The 19,565-nt window shown below is 37.6% G+C and overlaps 2 protein-coding genes across 2 annotated transcripts; one reads left to right on the plus strand and one right to left on the minus strand.

Annotated features, from left to right (window-relative positions):
- Positions 1 to 13,483: 13,483 nt before the first annotated feature.
- LOC137957370 (CASP-like protein 4D1) lies at positions 13,484 to 14,369 on the plus strand. Its single transcript, XM_068805138.1, has 3 exons — positions 13,484 to 13,720; positions 13,808 to 13,943; positions 14,061 to 14,369. Exons 1-3 carry the CDS (start codon positions 13,536 to 13,538, stop codon positions 14,316 to 14,318), a joined length of 579 nt encoding a protein of 192 aa, XP_068661239.1. The 5' UTR covers positions 13,484 to 13,535; the 3' UTR covers positions 14,319 to 14,369.
- A 2,499-nt stretch (positions 14,370 to 16,868) lies between these two features.
- On the minus strand, positions 16,869 to 19,351 carry LOC137956583 (PHD finger protein PERSISTENT TAPETAL CELL 1). Its single transcript, XM_068804125.1, has 3 exons — positions 19,057 to 19,351; positions 18,640 to 18,922; positions 16,869 to 18,237 (listed from the first exon to the last, which is right to left on the minus strand). Exons 1-3 carry the CDS (start codon positions 19,349 to 19,351, stop codon positions 16,869 to 16,871), a joined length of 1,947 nt encoding a protein of 648 aa, XP_068660226.1.
- Between the last annotated feature and the right edge of the window lie 214 nt (positions 19,352 to 19,565).

Below are 19,565 nucleotides of genomic sequence, written 5' to 3' on the forward strand. Positions count from 1 at the left end.
ACAATCATCAGTTGTCAATCGTTCCATGCACCTACTACCAAAGTGAAGTCCATATTAAAATTACAAATTGCCATCATATTTTGTGTTAAATATTGTTTTCGATTCCAAAACCTACCAAATATGGCCTTTATGTAAGTCCCATTAATTGCTTCAATGTAATTTTAAAATTTGAATGTTGAAAGTTAATATAATTATTATTTAAATAATTAAATAAATAAATAATATTTATAATAGTTGTTTACCTTGTAATACGGAAAATACTTAACATTACTCATTATTTTTGTAGTTGAAGGAGGATGTAGATAATCATTTTTGTAATTTTGATATTGTCTTTAGTACTCTATTGAAATATATATTAATAGTAAAAAAATGTGCATTGAATTGTTCCATTAACATTGGATATCTTTCACTTGACCGCTGGTAATTACGAATATAACCACTTATTTTTCCACTTTAAGAAGTCTCTTACTTCTTAACAAATTATAGTGCTCCTAGAATTAAGTGTATTTGAGCCCTTCCACCTAATCCAATTTTTTGAGGTGCAGATACACATTCTAAATAAATCGATATAATAATTAGAGAAGTTACTATTGCTTTTAAAATACCAACAACACCCTTATTATTAATAATCATGGTAATCTTTACATTTGTATAATGGTAAAATGTTACAACATATTTGAAAAAAAAATTAATACCAAACTATGTGACAAACACATAAAAATTTAAAAACCATCGCTACAAAACATGAAAAATTCAGTTATATACTAAAAATTCATAAATAACACTAATGCAGTTTTTCTCATTGTCAACAAGAGAATCATATAATAAAAGACAATTAAAAAGAGTCCATAACATGATGATTATAATGGAAACAAACTAACATGAGCACTTTTATCTAATCACATCCTTCTATTTCTAAGTTTCCTTCTTTTCCCCAATATCTTATCGAACAAATAGCATTTTCTTTTATTTGTATCCAAAAAAGCAATGGTGGCAAAGATTTGTGTCTAAATCAAGAGTTTCGTGAATAGTATCAATCCATCTATTTGCTTCTGAACTATGCTCAACCTTTGCTAATTTTTAAATTGTAGCAAAAAGTTCCTTAATACAAGCCACTGTTGCTTCATCCCTCCCCCGTTACTCAAGCTCGATGTTTACGCTGACTCAACAAAGGTATTCAACAACCTCATTTATGGCAATTAGTTGAGCCATCGCTATCACTTGATCCTGGTATTTATTCAACCCTAGAATTCATCACATAATCATATCCTATTTGTACACCATCTTGCACATTATGACTAACTTGTGTGACTTCATTTGTTTCACTTTCACCACATGACATAACAACAAAACTTCCAATTGCTAAATTTTCTCTAAGTACGATCTAAAAGTGTGCGATATCTTTATTTTTTCGACTAATCTTTCCATTTAAATGAATCTTATTCATCTTATTGTTTTGATTGGACGATTATACTGGTAAATATGAGTAAATCTGATCTCATTGATATGCATGCAATTGCAGAGTGCAATAAGTTAAAAGGTGGGCAAATCACATTTCTTGATGTTCATCTACATGAAAAGTCTGACAAAAATCAAAATGGGGCTTTTCGTTATTTGAGAAACATATAGAATTTCACTTATTCAGCTAAGCATATGTCAAAGCTGGTTAAGCTTGTCGTACAGGTGTAGAAATTAATGTGATTCATCCTCCACATGATGCATAGCTGTTTGATTTTGGATTTTGGGAGAAGAAATAAAAGGTTTCATGCATCTTCTGGTACTTGTCCTCGGTCACTGCTTCTACAATCCCTTCAATGATGTCTCGTTTCAGACCATAACAAGATACATCACGAGCTTCGGAGCTTTTTGGGGCTACGAAACCTCTTTTGTCCTTGATGACAGTCTCAATTCTTGGATATGCATGGCCTTCTGCAAATGCCTCAGCTGGTTAGATCGATACGCTTCCTCTTTTTCTTCTTCGGCTGACATACTCTATTCGTGGGGAGCCGCACCAGCGGGTTCTGATCCCACTGCCCTCGTCAGATGGAAATCAGAGTACTGCTCCTGAGTCCTGACATTTGAAGCTTTCCACTGTGACAGAAGAAAGAGTAAAAATTACGGTGAATTCAGAGCTGTTGAGAAGGTCGGAAAGGCAAGCTCTATGTTGAGGTTGAAGAACCCAAGAGCTACTCTTTTTTCTATCGAAGATAGCCATGAACGGAGGTGTATAATTGCAGTCTTCAGCGTCTGTTACTGGGTTTGGTATCCTAAGTTGTAAGCTTAATATATGTTTCTGGGTACTTACTCATTAATTCTGTATGAAAGAAAAGGAAAGGACAGAAGAAATACAAACAGAGCGAGGAAGAAACCAATATTTATCAGGGTTTCAGTGAGTACCATGGAGTAAAATATTCGAGGTGCAATACCTTACCTGTACTCGAATCATCTGCTCTGCCTCAACACTTTAACTGCTATGTACTGGATTTCTCAACCAACCAGCACAGCTACTCTCTTTCTCTCTCTAACGCAACCATTGCCCTCTTTATCAGGAGAAAGCCTCATCTCTCTCTCAGGAGCTGGTAAGCTTTTAAATCGTCACAACAGCTTCCATGCATTGAACGGTTCGCACAAGGACGCACTCAGAACTCTTTTAAAGGGAAGAAACCCATTTAAAGCGACAACAGACTGTTGCTACATTAAAGATTCACAGAACTTCTTATCTTGAATGGAATGGTTTGGTAAAGCTGGCGCCTGCTATCCATTAACTATTTTCCTGGACTTTTGCTTTTCTCACTTCCATAGATTCCTGGGCGAGCTTGCCTTTCTTGGCCCAACGGTGGAGAACTACTTGAAGACTGTCCGATTAAAAGCTATTAATTGGAGCTTGTTTACGGGGCAATGGGGGAAATTTCTTCAGGCTCTATCCTTCTTATGTTTGCTCTCTTGTCTACTAATGAAACCATCTAGTCTGCTATCTACAAGACGTTTGCTTTTACTCTGTTTTTTTTGGGGGGCAGCGGATAAGACAGGCTTTTGGCTGAATCGAAAAAGAAAAGAGAGGAGAAATGCCAATCTTCAACCGTAATTTTAGGTTCAGATGAGAATGAAGAAACCGGAGATTGACCATCGAAAGCACTGTACCGGAATATAGAATTCAAGCGGACGAACTCACATAGAAAATTATTGAGAAAAGCTCATTATATTTGTTGACAAAATGTTATTCTTTTAAAAGCAGGAAGTAGGTCTAGGAGGCAGTTGTGAAACATAAAGAAGGGGCTACCAGTGGCTGATCGCAACATGTCCAGACTCCAGAGGCTTAAGCTTCTCTTGGTTTTGGCATTGATGCAAATGTCAAATCCACGGCCAACAGGGCTTCTTCAGATCAGGAACCGACTCCTTTTTATCTCTTTACTCCGCTGGTCAAAAAGCCACCACTTGCAGATCCAAACATGGTCCCTCTTTACGCAAGAAGAGCATCAGTTATTCTGCTGCTGCCATTTTCCCTAGGAAAAGCTCTTTATAACCGATCTAGACGACTCTCTTTCCCTTCACTCCTCATTCGTCACTGTTCTGCCAAGGGCTGCGGAGCCCAATGGGGAGCCACTCTTCCCTGTTCTCATTCCTCTTTCCATCCCAAGAGCAAAGTTCATAGATGCCCTTTTGCTGGAGAATATAGCAGGTTTCTCTTTTAGGAGAAACATTCATTTCTGTATACATGGAGTGCTTGGGATAGGTTGGCAGTCTGATCTCTGTGAAGCAAGACTGAATGAGAATCATAATAGAAGCTCTGTGAGATTCTTTAATTCATCTAAGGTCTTGCATGTGGAAAGGAGGATACCTGGTGCAGCCAAGGATGACTTGCCGGCAACTTTCCCGTTTTTTCTTATTTCCGTTCATATTGAAATTTATGAGATTCTCCTCGCCTGAAGTCACCCGGCAAGTTGTCTTTGGCTACATTTTCTCCTCTTTTTCTCATGCAATACCCGAGATGATAGCCCAGAAGGTGATGCTGACTTTTTTCACAACTTTGTTTTTGTGCTAGCAGAGGCCTTTCTGCTAATGGAAACCGTTTAGTTCCTGATATGACTCTTTTCTTCGTCTGCTTAAATGCCTCAAATTGCTGTTGCTTCAGCCCTTCTTATGCATAACAATGACTATACTTGATGTCGACTCACTTGCATGTAGGCTTGTAGCTTTGTACTGTTATTTGCTGTCTCCTTCGTACTGTGCTGGATTTGAGAACGATGCGCAGCTTCCTCGCAGTCACTGAAATATCACCATTCATTTGCCTTATCCTTCATAAGTGTAGCTGTTGTTGTCAGTTCGTTACGCGGAAGCTTCATTTTTCTGCGCTAGATAGTAAAGCAGAAGATCATTCTTACCTGGTAATGTCGTTTTAAAAAATTTTGCGCGATCAGTATGAAGTTTTTTTATCATGTCTTTACAAGCTTGAAGTAGGAAGTAGAAGCTGCTTCAATCGTGTTTTTGCTTGTAATCTAGTTGAAAATTTTCTCTGTTAGCTTCCGTGGTGGTCGATCTGCTGTTCTGTTTTACTGCTGCCTAGCTGCTGCTTTAAGGCTGACCCATGAAGCTGCTGGAAACCGACTGGAGCTTCATGACCTTTCGGAATTGAAAATGTCTCATCTACTTCTTTTTGGCCATAGAACTAAATCTAAAAGCATCCAATCCAATGCCATTTTTTGTTTGTTTAATAAATTAGAACCCGCTTCTGTCTGAAAAGAGGAAGCTCAGGTTCCTCGGAGATGATCAATAGCATTCGTGAAAGACGTGCATGATCGATGCTGCTAAAGACTGGTGTCCGTCAGTATGAAAGAGAATCGGTGAAGGGTTTTAACTTAGTGGTGGAGGAGTGGCATAGAAGAAGATTGTCTGGCAATCTCCCGATGTTGTCCCGAGTCTCCTTATTCAGCCAACCGTGTTCGTGACCGTAGTCGACCCGTGCAACTCGGTTCAAATGGGTGGGTGAACAGGGACAACAGGGTCCAATAACTAGTAGACCCATCTCTCTTTACCTGAAAACCTTGGCGGCCGATATTAGTTTCGTTACAAAATCTGTCCTGAAAATTTTAGGAGGGGTACCCTTGCCTTGGCACAAGGGTGGGGAGTGTCAGAGGTGTCTCCACCCTTAAGGCAGGAAGAAAGGGGGGAGGGAAGGGCAACACAACCCCCTTTCTCTTTCTGCTGTTTCAAGGACAGAGGCCATTTTCCGTGCACAAAGTAATTTGTTCCGGTGAAGATGGCTAATTTATCATTTGAGCAATTAAACATTCAAACCGTGTGCTTTTTCACTTTAGTTTTGTTTATAGGGAATTTTAATGAAATACCCAATTTTAATTATTATTTAAAAAAAATATTTTTAATGTTTTAATTAATTTTTAAAAATAAATTAATATTACAAAATTAAAAATTAATATTCACTTTTCTAAAATACAAATTTTTGAAATATTATTTGAAGAGTTAAATAAATTTTAAAAATAAATAACTATTTAAATTTAAAATATTTTAAATCTATAATAAAAGGAGTTAAATATGTATGAATAAAAAAATTAATTAATATATTAATTTTATTTTTTATTATAAAAAAGAAGGTAGAAATTTTCTACCAACCAATATTTTTTTTAAACTAAATTATTTTTACTAAATGTTATATTAAATTAAATAATATCTTAAAGTAAAATAATTATATTAAGGAAATTAAAAATGTATTAATTATATTAAATTTTATTTATAAAATAATTAATAATCAAAATTTATATTTTTTTATTACATTAAAGTGTAGGTAATAAAATGAAATGTGTAAGATTTTTTAAAACCAGAAATTAAATTTTTTAAAAAAAAATTATTACAAAATAATATAAATCAATCATGAAAAGAAAATGATATAAAAAGGTAAACTGATGTGGGAGGGCTTATGTGGCATTCAATGATGTTGTAATATGGCGTGGCATCTTTACTTGGATGATGATGTAGTTTCTTGCAACAAGTGACATGTCGTTAGAGTCTTTTGGTACTGATGTGTCATCTTTGACTGTATAAATGTAGAGTTTATTAGTCAAAGTTAGATATTTGTAATATTAAGTTGAAAAGTTAGTTACTTGTGTTATTATTTTAAATTAGGTAGCCGGTTTCTTAAGTTGTATTGGCTAGGCGTTTGATATAGTATCAAAGTTGGACACCATGTTCCGCGTTCGAATCCTGGCAAAAGCAGAAGGGAACGAGAATGGTAGGTGTCAGAGCTTAGGTGGTTCAGGTCCACCTGGGTTAGGTTCCCCTTATTTAAGTTCTTCAATGTGGAAACGGATGAAATTTTGATTTTGGTTTAACTCCCTCTTAGTAGGCAATTTGGTTTGGTTTTGATAACATGCTTAAATTTAAGTTTTTTTTATAGTAAAATTATTTTAAAATTTTAACTTCTTTTCAAATTAGTAATGTTTTCAAGTTGGGCATTTCAATTTCTTTATTTGTATAAAATTATATCATAAAGAGGGAGCCTTTTTCCTCGCCTTATTTATAAAAAGTGAATTGGACTGTGACTTACATCTCCTAAGGCTGTGTTTGGAATATAGAAAGTGGAAATAAAAGTAAAGGATAAAAAGAGAAAGAGAATCAGAAAAAAAAAAAAAAAAAGCTTGTTTGGATGCCCATAAAAAATGAGAGAGAAAATGGAAGAGAAATATAACTTATCTTGTTTGGATACACGTGGAAAATAAAAAAAATTAATTTTTCTCTCAAGTTTTTTTTCTCCTCATATTCTATCATATTGTAAGGGAAAATTTATTAATTAAGTAAGAAAGTGATTTTTTATCTTATTTTCCTTTCTCTCAATATTCTCTGGCGCCAAACAACAGAAAATAATTTTCTCTCCCATATTTCTTTTTTGGGTTCCAAATAAGCCCTAAGTGCCTTTCCAAGGAAATATTAGAGAAACATTTTCAGATAGAAATCAATTTCTAAAAAGTATTAGTGCCCTTTTTTTCCACATAAAAACATATTTTCTTAAAAAATTTACCCAAAAAATTACTTAATTTTTCATGAAGAGGGATTGGTCGAAAATACATTTCCTGACAAATCATGGGGATGCCCCAGCTTTCCCGTCTCTTTGAGGGAGGCAGGGAGCGACACGGGAAAGACATCGCAGCGTTCTCCGTCCACACCGATGCCTCCGCTTTACCTTTTTTTCGGCGGCGGCGGCGCCGGTGCCTTCTATCAGTAGGTCGCATTTCTAAGGAATTAATCGCTGATCAGCTAATAGTATAAATTTCGATCGGGAATCGAAACTCTATTCCCTTTTGGCCGCATATCAAACTGGAGTCTTGTAGTCTTCTACCAAATGCCCTTTCAGGAGGCAAAAATAGAAATCGTGGCATATTTGACGTAGTTCTGTTAACAGTTTTTATGAGAAACAGTTTTCTCGTTCATCGTGGTCATAAACTTCTGGCAGTTACAATTCCCTAGTAACACGAAGCTATGAATAACTTTGTTGGGAGTTAGTTTCAGTAGTGTTTTCAGTCCCCTGTCTCGTCACTCAAGCCCATTCAGTTGAGCTAATAGTGAGTGCTAAAAGATCGGAAACTCCAAACAGAGAACGGAATTTGAAGCATATGGAATGAGGTGTAATTTATATGATAAATTTCATGTTGTTATTAGAAATTCATATTTAAGGTTTACAAATTCTTGTCGCGGCCGTTTCTGACAAGGGAAAGAGGGAAAGTGTTGAAATGTATAGTTGTATAGCGTGATCGGAGGAAACTGTATAGCTTGATTGTTTCCTCAGATCCCGTGATTGTATTCTTGATTTTATTCCTTGATTTTAGGATATAAATTGATCCTAAAATCAATTTGTAATGTATTATAAATAGCCTCTTAACAGAGAAGAATAAACTCATCGGAAAATCATTCTTTCAGTCTTTGTTATTATTTTTGGTTCTCTCTTTTTTACATGGTATCAGAGCAGGAAAATTATCCTCTCTTTTCCGTCGCATAAAGTCGGAGCTAAGTGCTCTTGTAATCGCCGAAGGAGGAAGTCGGAGGAACAAAAAAAAAATCGGTCGAAGTTGCAGAACTTTTTTTTTTCTGCAACTCCGTATTTCGGCTGTCTCGATGCCAAAAGAACGTCGCCGATGCCCGACGATGATCACTGAAGACCGAAGACAACCGTCGACGACAGTTCCACCTTCCCGTTATTATCGCCGATCACCACTGACGCTAAGGGAAGCCGAATTGCCGAAAGAGAACAGAGGTCTCTTACGACGGTCCTATAGTTGGAATCACGCCGCCGACGATCGCTGACGAGTGCCGACGATCGCCGACGATGGCACCACCACCCTGTTCCGACTGAAGCCGACGCTCCGCTGCCGTTGCCGAAGACGAAGGTATTTTTTTAACTTAGGAACCACTGTTCCTTTATTTTTCCTGCCGACCCAGACCGGCGGGTCAACCAAATCGGGCCGAACCGGTCTAAACTCAAACCGGATCAGACCAGCACTGGAGCGAACTAGAATTGAATCCGCCCAGATCATACCGAACCAGACCAGATCGAACCGGACCGGATTAGAAAAAAAAATTCAGATCGATGGCCACCACTACAGGCGCATCCACCGAACTTATCCCATCACCATAGATTATAGTCCACCAAGATAATTCTGCGTTTCCAACTGGAATTATCCTCGATGACACCAATTATTCATTATGGTCCCAACTCATGGAGATGCGAATTGGCGCACGCAACAAAACTGGATACCTCACTGGCGAAACAAAAAAACCAACATCTGGTGATGCTAATCTTGGAGCATGGATTACTAAAAATCAAATAGTCAAAAGTTGGCTTATTGACTCCATGAGTCCATTGCTCAAGCAGCGATTTATTCGCCTCTCCACTGCCAAGGAGATATGGGAAGCAGTATCAAAAACATTCTATGATGGATCCGATGAAACTTATATATTTGAGCTAAACCAGAGATTTTTTTCTACCAAACAAAATGGTAGACCGTTATCCACATACTACAATGAACTGGTTGCTATTTTCCAGGAGATTGATTATAGAACTATATCTCAGGAAAGAACAATCGAAAGGCTAATCCAGTTGCACTCTGCAATAGCTAGGCTTCGGGTTCATATTTTTCTCAATGGCCTTGACTCCGAGTTTGATCAAGTTCGTGGAGAAATTTTGCGAAAAGATCCCAAACTTGATTTGGAGAGTACATATGCATATGTCAGACGCGAATATCAACAGAGACAGACCATGGGGAGCTATCGCCCAGTCTCCGAGAACTCGACGATGTTGGTCAACCAAAACCGACAAGGATCATCAAGCAGTCGGAACCCTCAATCCTCTGGCAAAGGTAACAATCGTGTATGTATTCACTGCAGGAAAAAAAGACATTCACAACACCGATGTTATGAGATTATTGGCTATCCGGAGTGGTGAGATTTCTCGAAAAATCCCTGTAACAAGATTGCTGGGAAAGCTATGGTGACATCCATGGAAGAGAATCAGGAGCTACCTACTGCAAATGTTGCCCATCCAGGTATTTTCGATAATGCATTAGTATTTTCTATACATTCTAAGAATAGACCTTGGATTATTGATACAGGTGCATCCAATCACATGACAAGGGATCCCAGTCAGTTACAATCCATCCTACCTTCTCCACAATTTATTATTTCAACAGCCAATGGTAGTACCTCTCTTATTACTGGGGAAGGATCTGTTATATTATCCAATAATCTGACTTTGGATACTGTCCTTGTGGTTCCCTCTCTTGAATATAACCTTTTGTCTGTTAGCCAAATTACTTCCACTTTTGCTTGTACTGTAACTTTTTGGCCCTCATTTTGTGTCTTTCAGGACATTCTAACCCGGAAGATTCTTGGTTATGGTGTTAGACGGGGAAAACTCTACTATTTGGAGTTGACAGAGAACGGGAGATCAAAAATCAGTCAAACAAATTAAGCTAGCAGTGAAGATAATGCTCAAATAACTGTATGGTTATAGCACCGACAATTAGGCCACCTTTCCTTTGGTTATCTTAAGAAATTGCGACCTCAACTTTTTTCAAGTTTGACTGATGTGCATTTTCAGTGTGACACATATGAATTGGCTAAAAGCCATCGTATTGCTTATTTCCCGAGTTTGAATAAAAGTTTCGAACCTTTTGCGGTTATTCATTCTGATGTTTGGGGTCCAGCCAAGATTCCCTCTATTTCTAGAGCTCGTTACTTTGTGACATTTATTGATGAATGCACTAGAATGACTTGGGTATCTCTGCTTATCCACAAAAGTGATGTGCGTCTAGCATTTCAGAAATTCCATACAATGATACATACTCAATGCCAAAAGCAGATTCGTGTTTTGCAATCTGACAATGGTACTAAGTTTGTTAATGCTTCTCTCGACACTTTTCTGACTACTCATGGAATTCGTCACCAGACTTCTTGCACCTATACTCCCCAACAGAATGGATTGGCAGAAAGAAAGAATAGACAACTTTTGGAAGTAGTGCGTGCCTCTCTCTTTGGCATGAACATGCCTCGATTTTATTGGGGCGAAGCTATCACATCTGCTGCCTACCTCATCAATCGAACACCTTCTAGAGTGCTTGATTTTCAAACTCCTCTACACTAGCTGCAATCCCTGATTTCAATTCCCCATCTTCCGAATCTTGAACCCCGAATTTTTGGGTGTACCGCTTATGTTCATATCCCAATGATCTTGCGAAATAAACTTGATCCATGTGCCAAGCGATGTGTATTTGTTGGCTATTCTGATTTTCCAAAAGGATATCGGTGTTATGATCCACACACCAACAAGCTCCATGTGACTTTAGATGTCTCATTCCATGAATCAGTCCCTTATTATTCAGGGGGAGTTTCTTGGACATTTCTTCAGGGGGAGAGTTCAAATGAAGAGAATATTCCACATGAAACTAACGAAGATGTTGAAAGAGGTGCCGAATTTATTGAGTTAGAAGCGGTGAATGAATTTTTTAAGTGTCATGATGTGCAACAAAACTGTGATTCGGTAATTTCACCTGAAAAACCCCCAGAGTTGCCCCCGTCTGCACCAACAACTGAAGAATCAACTCGGAATGTTCCTCCTTAGGTAAATACGAATCCTGTGTTTGATGAGTCTAATGAAACATGTCTTCCTACAGAAAACATAACCTCTAGATATCCACAAAGATTGAATAGGGGAGTTCCAAAAAAACAGTATGAACCTGATCTTGAAGCCAAGACCAAATACTCAATCAATAACTATGTGTCCTCCCATAGGTTGACTAAATCGTATGCATTTACTGTTGATCAATTATTTAGGGTTTCTATTTCTAGTAATGTGTAGGATGCATTAGCTTATCCAAAATGGAAAAAAACGATGAACGAAGAGATGGAGGCTCTACAAAAAAAATGTCACTTGGGAACTTGTTCCCCAACTTAAAGGAGTAAAAACAATTGGATGTCGATGGGTGTTCACATTGAAACTCAAACCAAATGGAAGCATTGACAGATATAAAACTCGGCAAGTTACAAAAGGATATACGTAAAGGTATAGGATAGACTATCAGGATACTTTTGCACCAATAACTAAGATCAATACAACTCGTATTCTTATATCTATAGCAGCAAATCGAGACTGGCCTCTGCAACAATTTGACGTTAAAAATGTCTTCCTAAATGGAGCCTTAGAAGAAGAAGTCTACATGGAACTACCACCAGGTGTAAAAAGTGGTTCTTTGTCTCAAGGTAAAGTTTGTAAATTGAAGAAGTCATTGTATGGGCTGAAACTGTCACCTAGAACATGGTTTGGGAGATTTTCGGCTACAATGAAGGAGTTTGGTTATAAACAAAATAACTTAGATCATACTTTGTTTATAAAACACAAAGAAGGAAAGGTAACAGCATTAATTGTATATGTTGATGATATGGTCGTGACAGGAGATGACCCTGAAATGCAAGCTTTACAGGAGTATTTAGCTACTAAATTCGAAATGAAGGATCTCAGACAACTTAAATATTTTTTGGGGATTGAAGTTGCAAGATCGAAACATGGAGTCTTCCTTTCACAGCGAAAATATGTGTTGGATCTTCTAGCCGAAACTGGAATGCTTGACTGTAAACCAACAGAGACGCCCATGGAAATGCATCATAAACTCGAAATTCTTCCAGATCAAATTCTAGCAGACAAAGGGCGTTATCAGCGATTAGTTGGAAGATTAATCTACCTATCCCACACAAGGCCCAATGTAGCATATGCAGTAAGCGTTGTGAGCCAGTTCATGCATGCACCAAGTGAAGAATATATGGAAGCAGTCTATCGGATCTTAAGATACTTAAAGAGTGCTCCAGGAAAAGGTTTGTTATTCTCAAAAAATGGTATCTCTAGTATTGAAGGGTATACAGATTCTGATTGGATAGGTGATCAGACAACCAGAAGATCCACGTCGGGTTACTTTACTTTTGTGGAAGGGAATCTTGTCACTTGGAAAAGCAAAAAACAGAAGGTAGTATCAAGATCAAGTGCTGAAGCTGAATTTCGAGATTTGGCTCATAGTGTATGCGAGTTGTTATGGATACGGAATATACTGAGAGACTTAGGGATTGAATACGATAAACCTATGAATCTTCACTGTGATAACAAGGCAGCTATCGCAATTGCACAAAATCGAGTTCAACATGATCGCACTAAACATGTTGAAGTTGATCATCATTTTATCAAAGAGAACCTCGATGCAAAGATTATACAATTCCCCTTTATTCAATCTGCGAGTCAGATGGCTGATATGCTCACGAAGGCAGTATCAAGAAAAACATTTCATGGTATAATTGACAAGTTGGGTTTGACTGATATCTATGCACCAACTTGAGGGGGAATGTTGAAATGTATAGCTGCATAGCGTGATCGGAGGAAACTGTAAAGCGTGATTGTTTCCTCCGATCCCGTGATTGTATTCTTGATTTTATTCCTTGATTTTAGGATCTAAATTGATCCTAAAATCGACTTGTAATGTATTATAAATAGCCTTTTAACAGAGAAGAATAAACTCATCGGAAAATCATTCTTTCCTAAAATCGACTTGTAATGTATTATAAATAGCCTTTTAACAGAGAAGAATAAACTCATCGGAAAATCATTCTTTCGGTCTCTGTTATTATTTTTTATTCTCTATTTTTTACGGAAAGACGGAAAGAGAGAGAGAGGGAGACGTCAACTCGTTTCACGCAGGAGAAGATATCTCCGAATCGACAAGCATCTCGACTCAGCTGCTCGAGGGGATATCCAACAAGGGCCAGCTTTGTGCTAGAATAAACTGACCGGTCTCAGTCTTCGTAAAGAATACATATTTTTTAAAGGTAATACTTTTAATGTTCGAGTGATCTTATTGATGCCTTCATGACCAAGTAACTAAGCAGCCAAATGCCTCCGATTTGTTCACTTTACTTTTTACATTTCAATGTTCCTCTTCTCTTCACCCTGATATCGAACGCAGAGGAAGAAGAGAGTCGCTGCGTCCGCTAAGATGTCAAAGATTACTCTATCGGAACCGTTTCCCTCCAAGCTCTGGCCTGGTACGATCCTGTTGCTCAGACTGCTGACCTTCCTGTTCCTCTTCGTTTCAGTCATCGTCCTCGTTACAGATTCCGTGACGTTCACCTTGAATCTCAAAACTGCCAAGGTTCACTTTAATGACGTCTACGCCTACAGGTAAAACCAATCACCACATAAACAGAGAACCGATCAATCGGTTGATCGGTTATCTATATCCTTTAAATGCTTTCTTTTGTGCTGCAGATATCTGCTCTCTGCGGCAGTGATCGGATGCTCCTACACGCTTCTGCAAATACCCTTTGCGGTATACTTTTTTAGCATGGGAAAGCGGATGGGAGGCAACGAAGGGCTTCTTCATTTCGATCTTTTCGCCGACAAGGTTTCTGCTATCTAGTATTGAGAATTAATTTCAATCCTGTGCTAGCTGCAGCCTGCAGACGTTTGGATTAATTTCTTCTACTTCAGAGTTCTGATATCGTCATGGTGTTACCAACAGGTGATCACGCTGCTGTTAGCGAGCGGCGTTGGTGCAGGATTTGGAGCAACTGTGGATTTTAAGAAGATCTTGGACAGTGTGGTAGATTTGCTGGAAGACTACGGGCAGTTCAGCACAGCAGAGTCCTTTTCGAAGCTTGACAAATTCCTCGACGTGATTCATGTATCTACAGGATTTCTTCTTATTGGGTGCGCCTGCATGACTGTGTTGTCTGTTATCTCCTCCTATTCTCTCGTATATAGAGGAGCCTCTGCTTGATGCCTGTAGTTCAATCTTTCATCCCTAATTACAGCTCTTAATGAATTACGAATTTCTGGGTAGAGCAGATCTTGATACAGAACAGTCAAATCATTTGCCTCACAAAGTAGACTACTGTGTTTCATTTATATTCTGTTAGAATTGAGTGAAAGGTCAGTTGAATTAGGTTCAAACAGAACTGGGTTCAGTCTAATTCTGAAATGAAAAACAATCGGGAGAGTGAAGAATGAAGAGGGTACCACTCCATCCCATCTTTCTCTTGGGGGAGGGGTGCCCTCGCCCTTCTCTACTGTCATATGGTGGGGAAGCCTCCATAATACAGGTAGATAATGGAAAAAGCAGGGAGCAAACCCATCCTTTGTAGAATGAAGAGGATGGCACTCCATTCCTTCTTTCTCTTGGGGGGAGGGCTGCCCAACCTTCTCTACTGTCACATGGTGGTGGAGGATGGTGGGAACTTCAACATGATAGTGGGGATGCCTCCATAATACGGGTAGAAAATGGAAACAGAGAGGAGTGAGGAAACCCTGTTTTCCCTGTTTCTTGCCCGAGCAATTAGTGAGAATAGCTTATCCCTACCTTATTTTTTAATTATCAGTATTTCAATTTAAATTCACACAACATAGAAATTAATAAATAGATTGTAAGTTTCTAAAAGAGTAGAAGTTGGTTGATGAATACATGATATATTAAATAATTTTAAAATAAAAACAATAAATTTAAATTAAATTATTTTTTGATTGGTTAACATCAAGTGTTGTTCCAATAGTTAGAGAAAAATCAACAATATTTCAAGAAAATTCAAGTCAATTACTAAATTACTCATTTTTTAATAAATATTAACAAAAATAACCAACTTCCAAACTTAATATAAAAAATATTGAACTTTGACTGATCAATTGCACATGTGGATAGTCCAAGACAAAATGTCAGCTTTGACTATTTATGTGGTGACATGTCAATATGCCACATAATCAACCAAAGGAATTAACGTCGTGCCACTTGACACAACATCACATTCCCATGTCATCAGCCATATGTATGACATATCATCATGAAATAACATCAACACTCCACATTAGCATATTTATTTATTTAATTTGTAATTTAAATTTTTTAAAAAAACTTTAATTTTTGGTTTTAAAAATCTTGCATTTCATTACCTTCAATTTAATATAATAAAAATATTTTTATTAGTTATTTAAAAATAATTTTCAAATGTAATTAATACCTTACATTATCGACTTAAGATATTATTTAATTTAATATAGTATTTTTTAAAAAATAATTTTGTTCTTAAAAATATTTTTGTTGGTACATATTTTATTACCTTTTTTATAATAACAAAATATTAATTTGTATCTTAATTAATTTTTAAAAATATATTATAATCTATTTAATACATTTCACAATTGATTTAAAATATTATCAATTTTTTTTTTTAGTTTTCATTTTTTTAATGGTACACGGTTTATTACCTTATATTTATACTAATAAAATATAAAAATAAGAATATTAATTAATTAAAAATATTAAAATTATATTTTATTATTATAAATAAAAGGTAATAGAACATGTATCCACAAATAATGTTTTTGAAAATAAAATAATATTAATAATGTATTTTTAAATTTATAAAATATCTTAAATCATAATGAAAGGTGTTAAATAGATTAGAATGTGATTTTTAATTAATTCATATATAAAATTTATATTTTATTAAAATAAATAGAAGGTAATAATATATGTACCAACAAAGAAGACTTTAAAAAATTTAAATAATTTTTTTCAAATATTTTTAAAATTTAAAATTCCTTTAATCAATTATGAAACGTGTTAAATAGATTAGAATATGAATTTTTAATTAATTAATATAAAATTTTTATATTTTATTATTATAAAAAAGAAGGTAATAAAATATGTACCAACAAAAAATATATTATAAAATCTAATATATTATTTTTCAATTTTTTAAAATTAAATAATATCTTAAATCAATGATGTAAGGTATTAATTACATTAGAAAAATATTTTTAAATAATTAATAAACTTTGTTATTATATTAAATAGAAGGTAATGAAATATGTGAGATTTTTAAAACCATAAATTAATATTTTACTTATTTTTTAAAATTAAAAAATAACTTAAATCAATAATAAAAATAAAATGGGAGAAAAAAGATACGGAGGCATGAAGTTGTGATGTTGTTGATATTGTGGCGCTATGTTGCCATGTAAGGTGATACGGCATTAATTCCTACGGTTATGTGGCATTATGATGTGTCACCACATAAGCGGTCAAAAAGTTTACATGTCTTATTAGACTGCATACATATGCAATCAACCCGTCAAAGTTGGGTATTTTTTATATTAAGTTTGGAAGTTTGTTATTTTTGCTAATATTTGTTAAAAAATTATAATTTAGTAAAGTTCCCTTATTATTTATTATACATAATTGATTTATTGTTTGGGAGAAAAAAAATTGCATCTCTAATTCAGAATGTGGCAAGAAACACCATCGTCGGGGTTCATGCTCTGAACCCACAGTTGATTATAGCAGAGAAGGAAAGGCCAAAATGCTACTCTCACATCGAATGCAAATGTAGATCTGAGAAACATCCTCAGTCACCCGGACGCATCTGATGTGCTGCCAGACCTCACAGATGTAACAAGAAATCATCTGCTCTCCATCGTCATCCTTAGCTCCGCAATGGCAGTCCACGACCCAGTTATCATCCCCACCTTCATACATCACCTCCTCATCCTTCGCCTTCTCCGTGATCCTCCCTGCAACCACGACGCTGCTGCCCGATTCCACCAGACCGTAAACCAAGTCCGTGTCTTCGCCATTCATTTCCACGATCGATTCCGCAACAAACGTCCTTAAGTACCAGTATATCTCTCTAAAACTCTTCTCCACTTCCTTTTTGAGCTCTTTAATGGTTGCATGAACAGGAATTACGATCAGTTCGTACGGTGGCATTAATTTTCTCCTAGTCCATTCTTCTTGATTTATCAACCAGATGGTGCAGAGAAGCTTCAACTTTTCGTCAGTCACGATTCCGCTTTGTCGAGGTGAGTGTGCTCTGTAGTCCTTGGCGAGGTGCTTGCCATCCAGAACTATCCTCACCGCAGCTGGGATTCCGGTAATCATTCCATCGTTTAGTCCCTGTTTGTTCCCTCTGAGAAGATATTTGTACAAGTAGAAGAAATCCTTCAGAAGCTGCGCTCTGTTAATATAATATGTGCTCTTGGTTCTCGCATTGTTCAGGGACGACGATCCGACTTGAGAAGGAAACAGCTTGGATATGTCTTCCAGGCAATACTCGAGTACTTTGGTCACGGGATTCGGAGTTCGTCGGATCATGTACTTTCCGACTACGTGATTACTGAGCGACTTCAGCACGAAATCCAGCAAGCCCGTATCGCCAATGGAGACTCTAGCAGAGTCTCTGACTTCTTGCCTAGACACCCACCTTGGCTTTGCCTTCTTTAACGACTCTATAATCACCCGAGTCGCCATTTCCACCCGCTTCGAAGACCACCGGCAAGCAGTATTTCCCGAGCTGACTCCGTGGTTACGAGTTGCAGCCGGAGATTCGAGCGGGAGGCGAATCTTCAGTTCGAGCATGAAGAGATATAAATGGCCTAGGGTTTGCAGGGTGTAACCGGACATTGCTTGATATCTGGAGAAGATGCTCAGGATGTCTGGACAAGTACAAAACTGGTGGATGATCATGGACATGGGTATCGTTCTTAGGGTTTCAATGGCTCTCTGGTGCATTTGCAGTGTAACCCCGTAAGTCCCACGTTCGAATCTGTAACCCCAGCGGCCGAACCAGTGTTCTCCGTAGGCCAAGCCATGGATCAGTCTTAGCTCCATGCTTCTCTTCTTCGCGGTGTCTGTCAAGCTCACTTTCCTGAAACAGGACAAGATAAACCAGGAACTGAGTCAGCCGTACCTCTCTTGGTTATTTTTAAGTACCAAAGTTGTATAGAAGTTATTTGATTTGATTTGATGTTGTGGAAGGCCTTCGAATTAATTTTTTTGAATATAAATACTGGGTAACAAATGGGTCTAGAGATCATGCGGAGAACCTGCAGTTTCCCAGTTTTGTGCCCGAAATCAGGGCCGAAATGGTTACACAGTGAGAGTGAGAAAAAAGGAATCAAGCCCGTGTCCATTTTATCGAATGATTTTGTTCGAACTTGTTGATCTCACATATCATATTCGTTTTTCATCAAAAGAGATGGCCGGTCTTCCATTATGTTACAGGAAAATTCTCTTGTTGGGCGAGCATTTTCTTTATATCAATGGCTACCTTGCTCTCAGTCCTGAGCAGATTCGATCCCACAATTCCATGATCTGACTCCCTGTGAACTCCGAACAGATTTCGAAGCCGTTTATGCAAAGCAAGTGACCGAATCCGTTGGAGTGGAAGACGCCATGCATCGAGTGACCCTCTAATTCCAGCAGATTTTGCTTCAAGGTGAACCCCATGGAGCTGCCCCCGCCATGGCCGCAACAGTTCATCTTTTTCCTGGTCTCATTGGAAGGCAGCACGAGATGATACTTTCTGCTGCAGATCATATGTGGACCCCAACCTATGATAAACATGGAAGATGACTCCAGATATGGCCAAAAAATACAATTCGATTTCAGAATCGAACCGACAGTTTCAATTAGGAAACAAAAACGATTGGAAGAAGGAAAAAACAACGATGGCAGCCATTGTTACCTACGCAGCGGCAGTGATGACAGTGGAGATACACCGACTCTTCGACTGGCTCCTCAACGATAAACAAGGAAACATGGAGTGCGGGATGATGGCAGAGCTCGAGGCGGAAGGACCATGTCTTCAATCCGGTAGATGAATCAATCTCAACATGTCCAAACTGAAGAAGGTTCTGCATATTTTGCTGAAACGACGAACCATCGAAGTTCGTCGGGTGCCCCGGCTGGCAGAAACTCCTGAACTGAAAAACTCGATCTCCCTTCTTCCTCTTTCTACCCCCGCCATGGCTCGTACTCATCTTAACTGATCCTCAAGCTGAATCAAGTGACTGCACTCTAAAAGGTCACTTCAGAACCTGTAATGGAAGTTAGCAGCCAGCCACGTCTACCGAAGGGAAAGAAATCGTACAAATCTCAGCTGCGGTGGTCTAGATATAGCACGCTTGGAGGCTGATCACACAGTGAGCGCCTGGAAACAAAAATGGAGGGAAGCGTAAGCCCTGTGGATTATTC

The sequence above is a fragment of the Aristolochia californica genome, unplaced genomic scaffold (genome assembly GCF_029961685.1).
Source record: "Aristolochia californica isolate CCGP_79_NKW_82.1479 unplaced genomic scaffold, dmAriCali1.0.hap1 SCAF_2, whole genome shotgun sequence".
NCBI classification, from domain to species: Eukaryota; Viridiplantae; Streptophyta; class Magnoliopsida; order Piperales; family Aristolochiaceae; genus Aristolochia; species Aristolochia californica.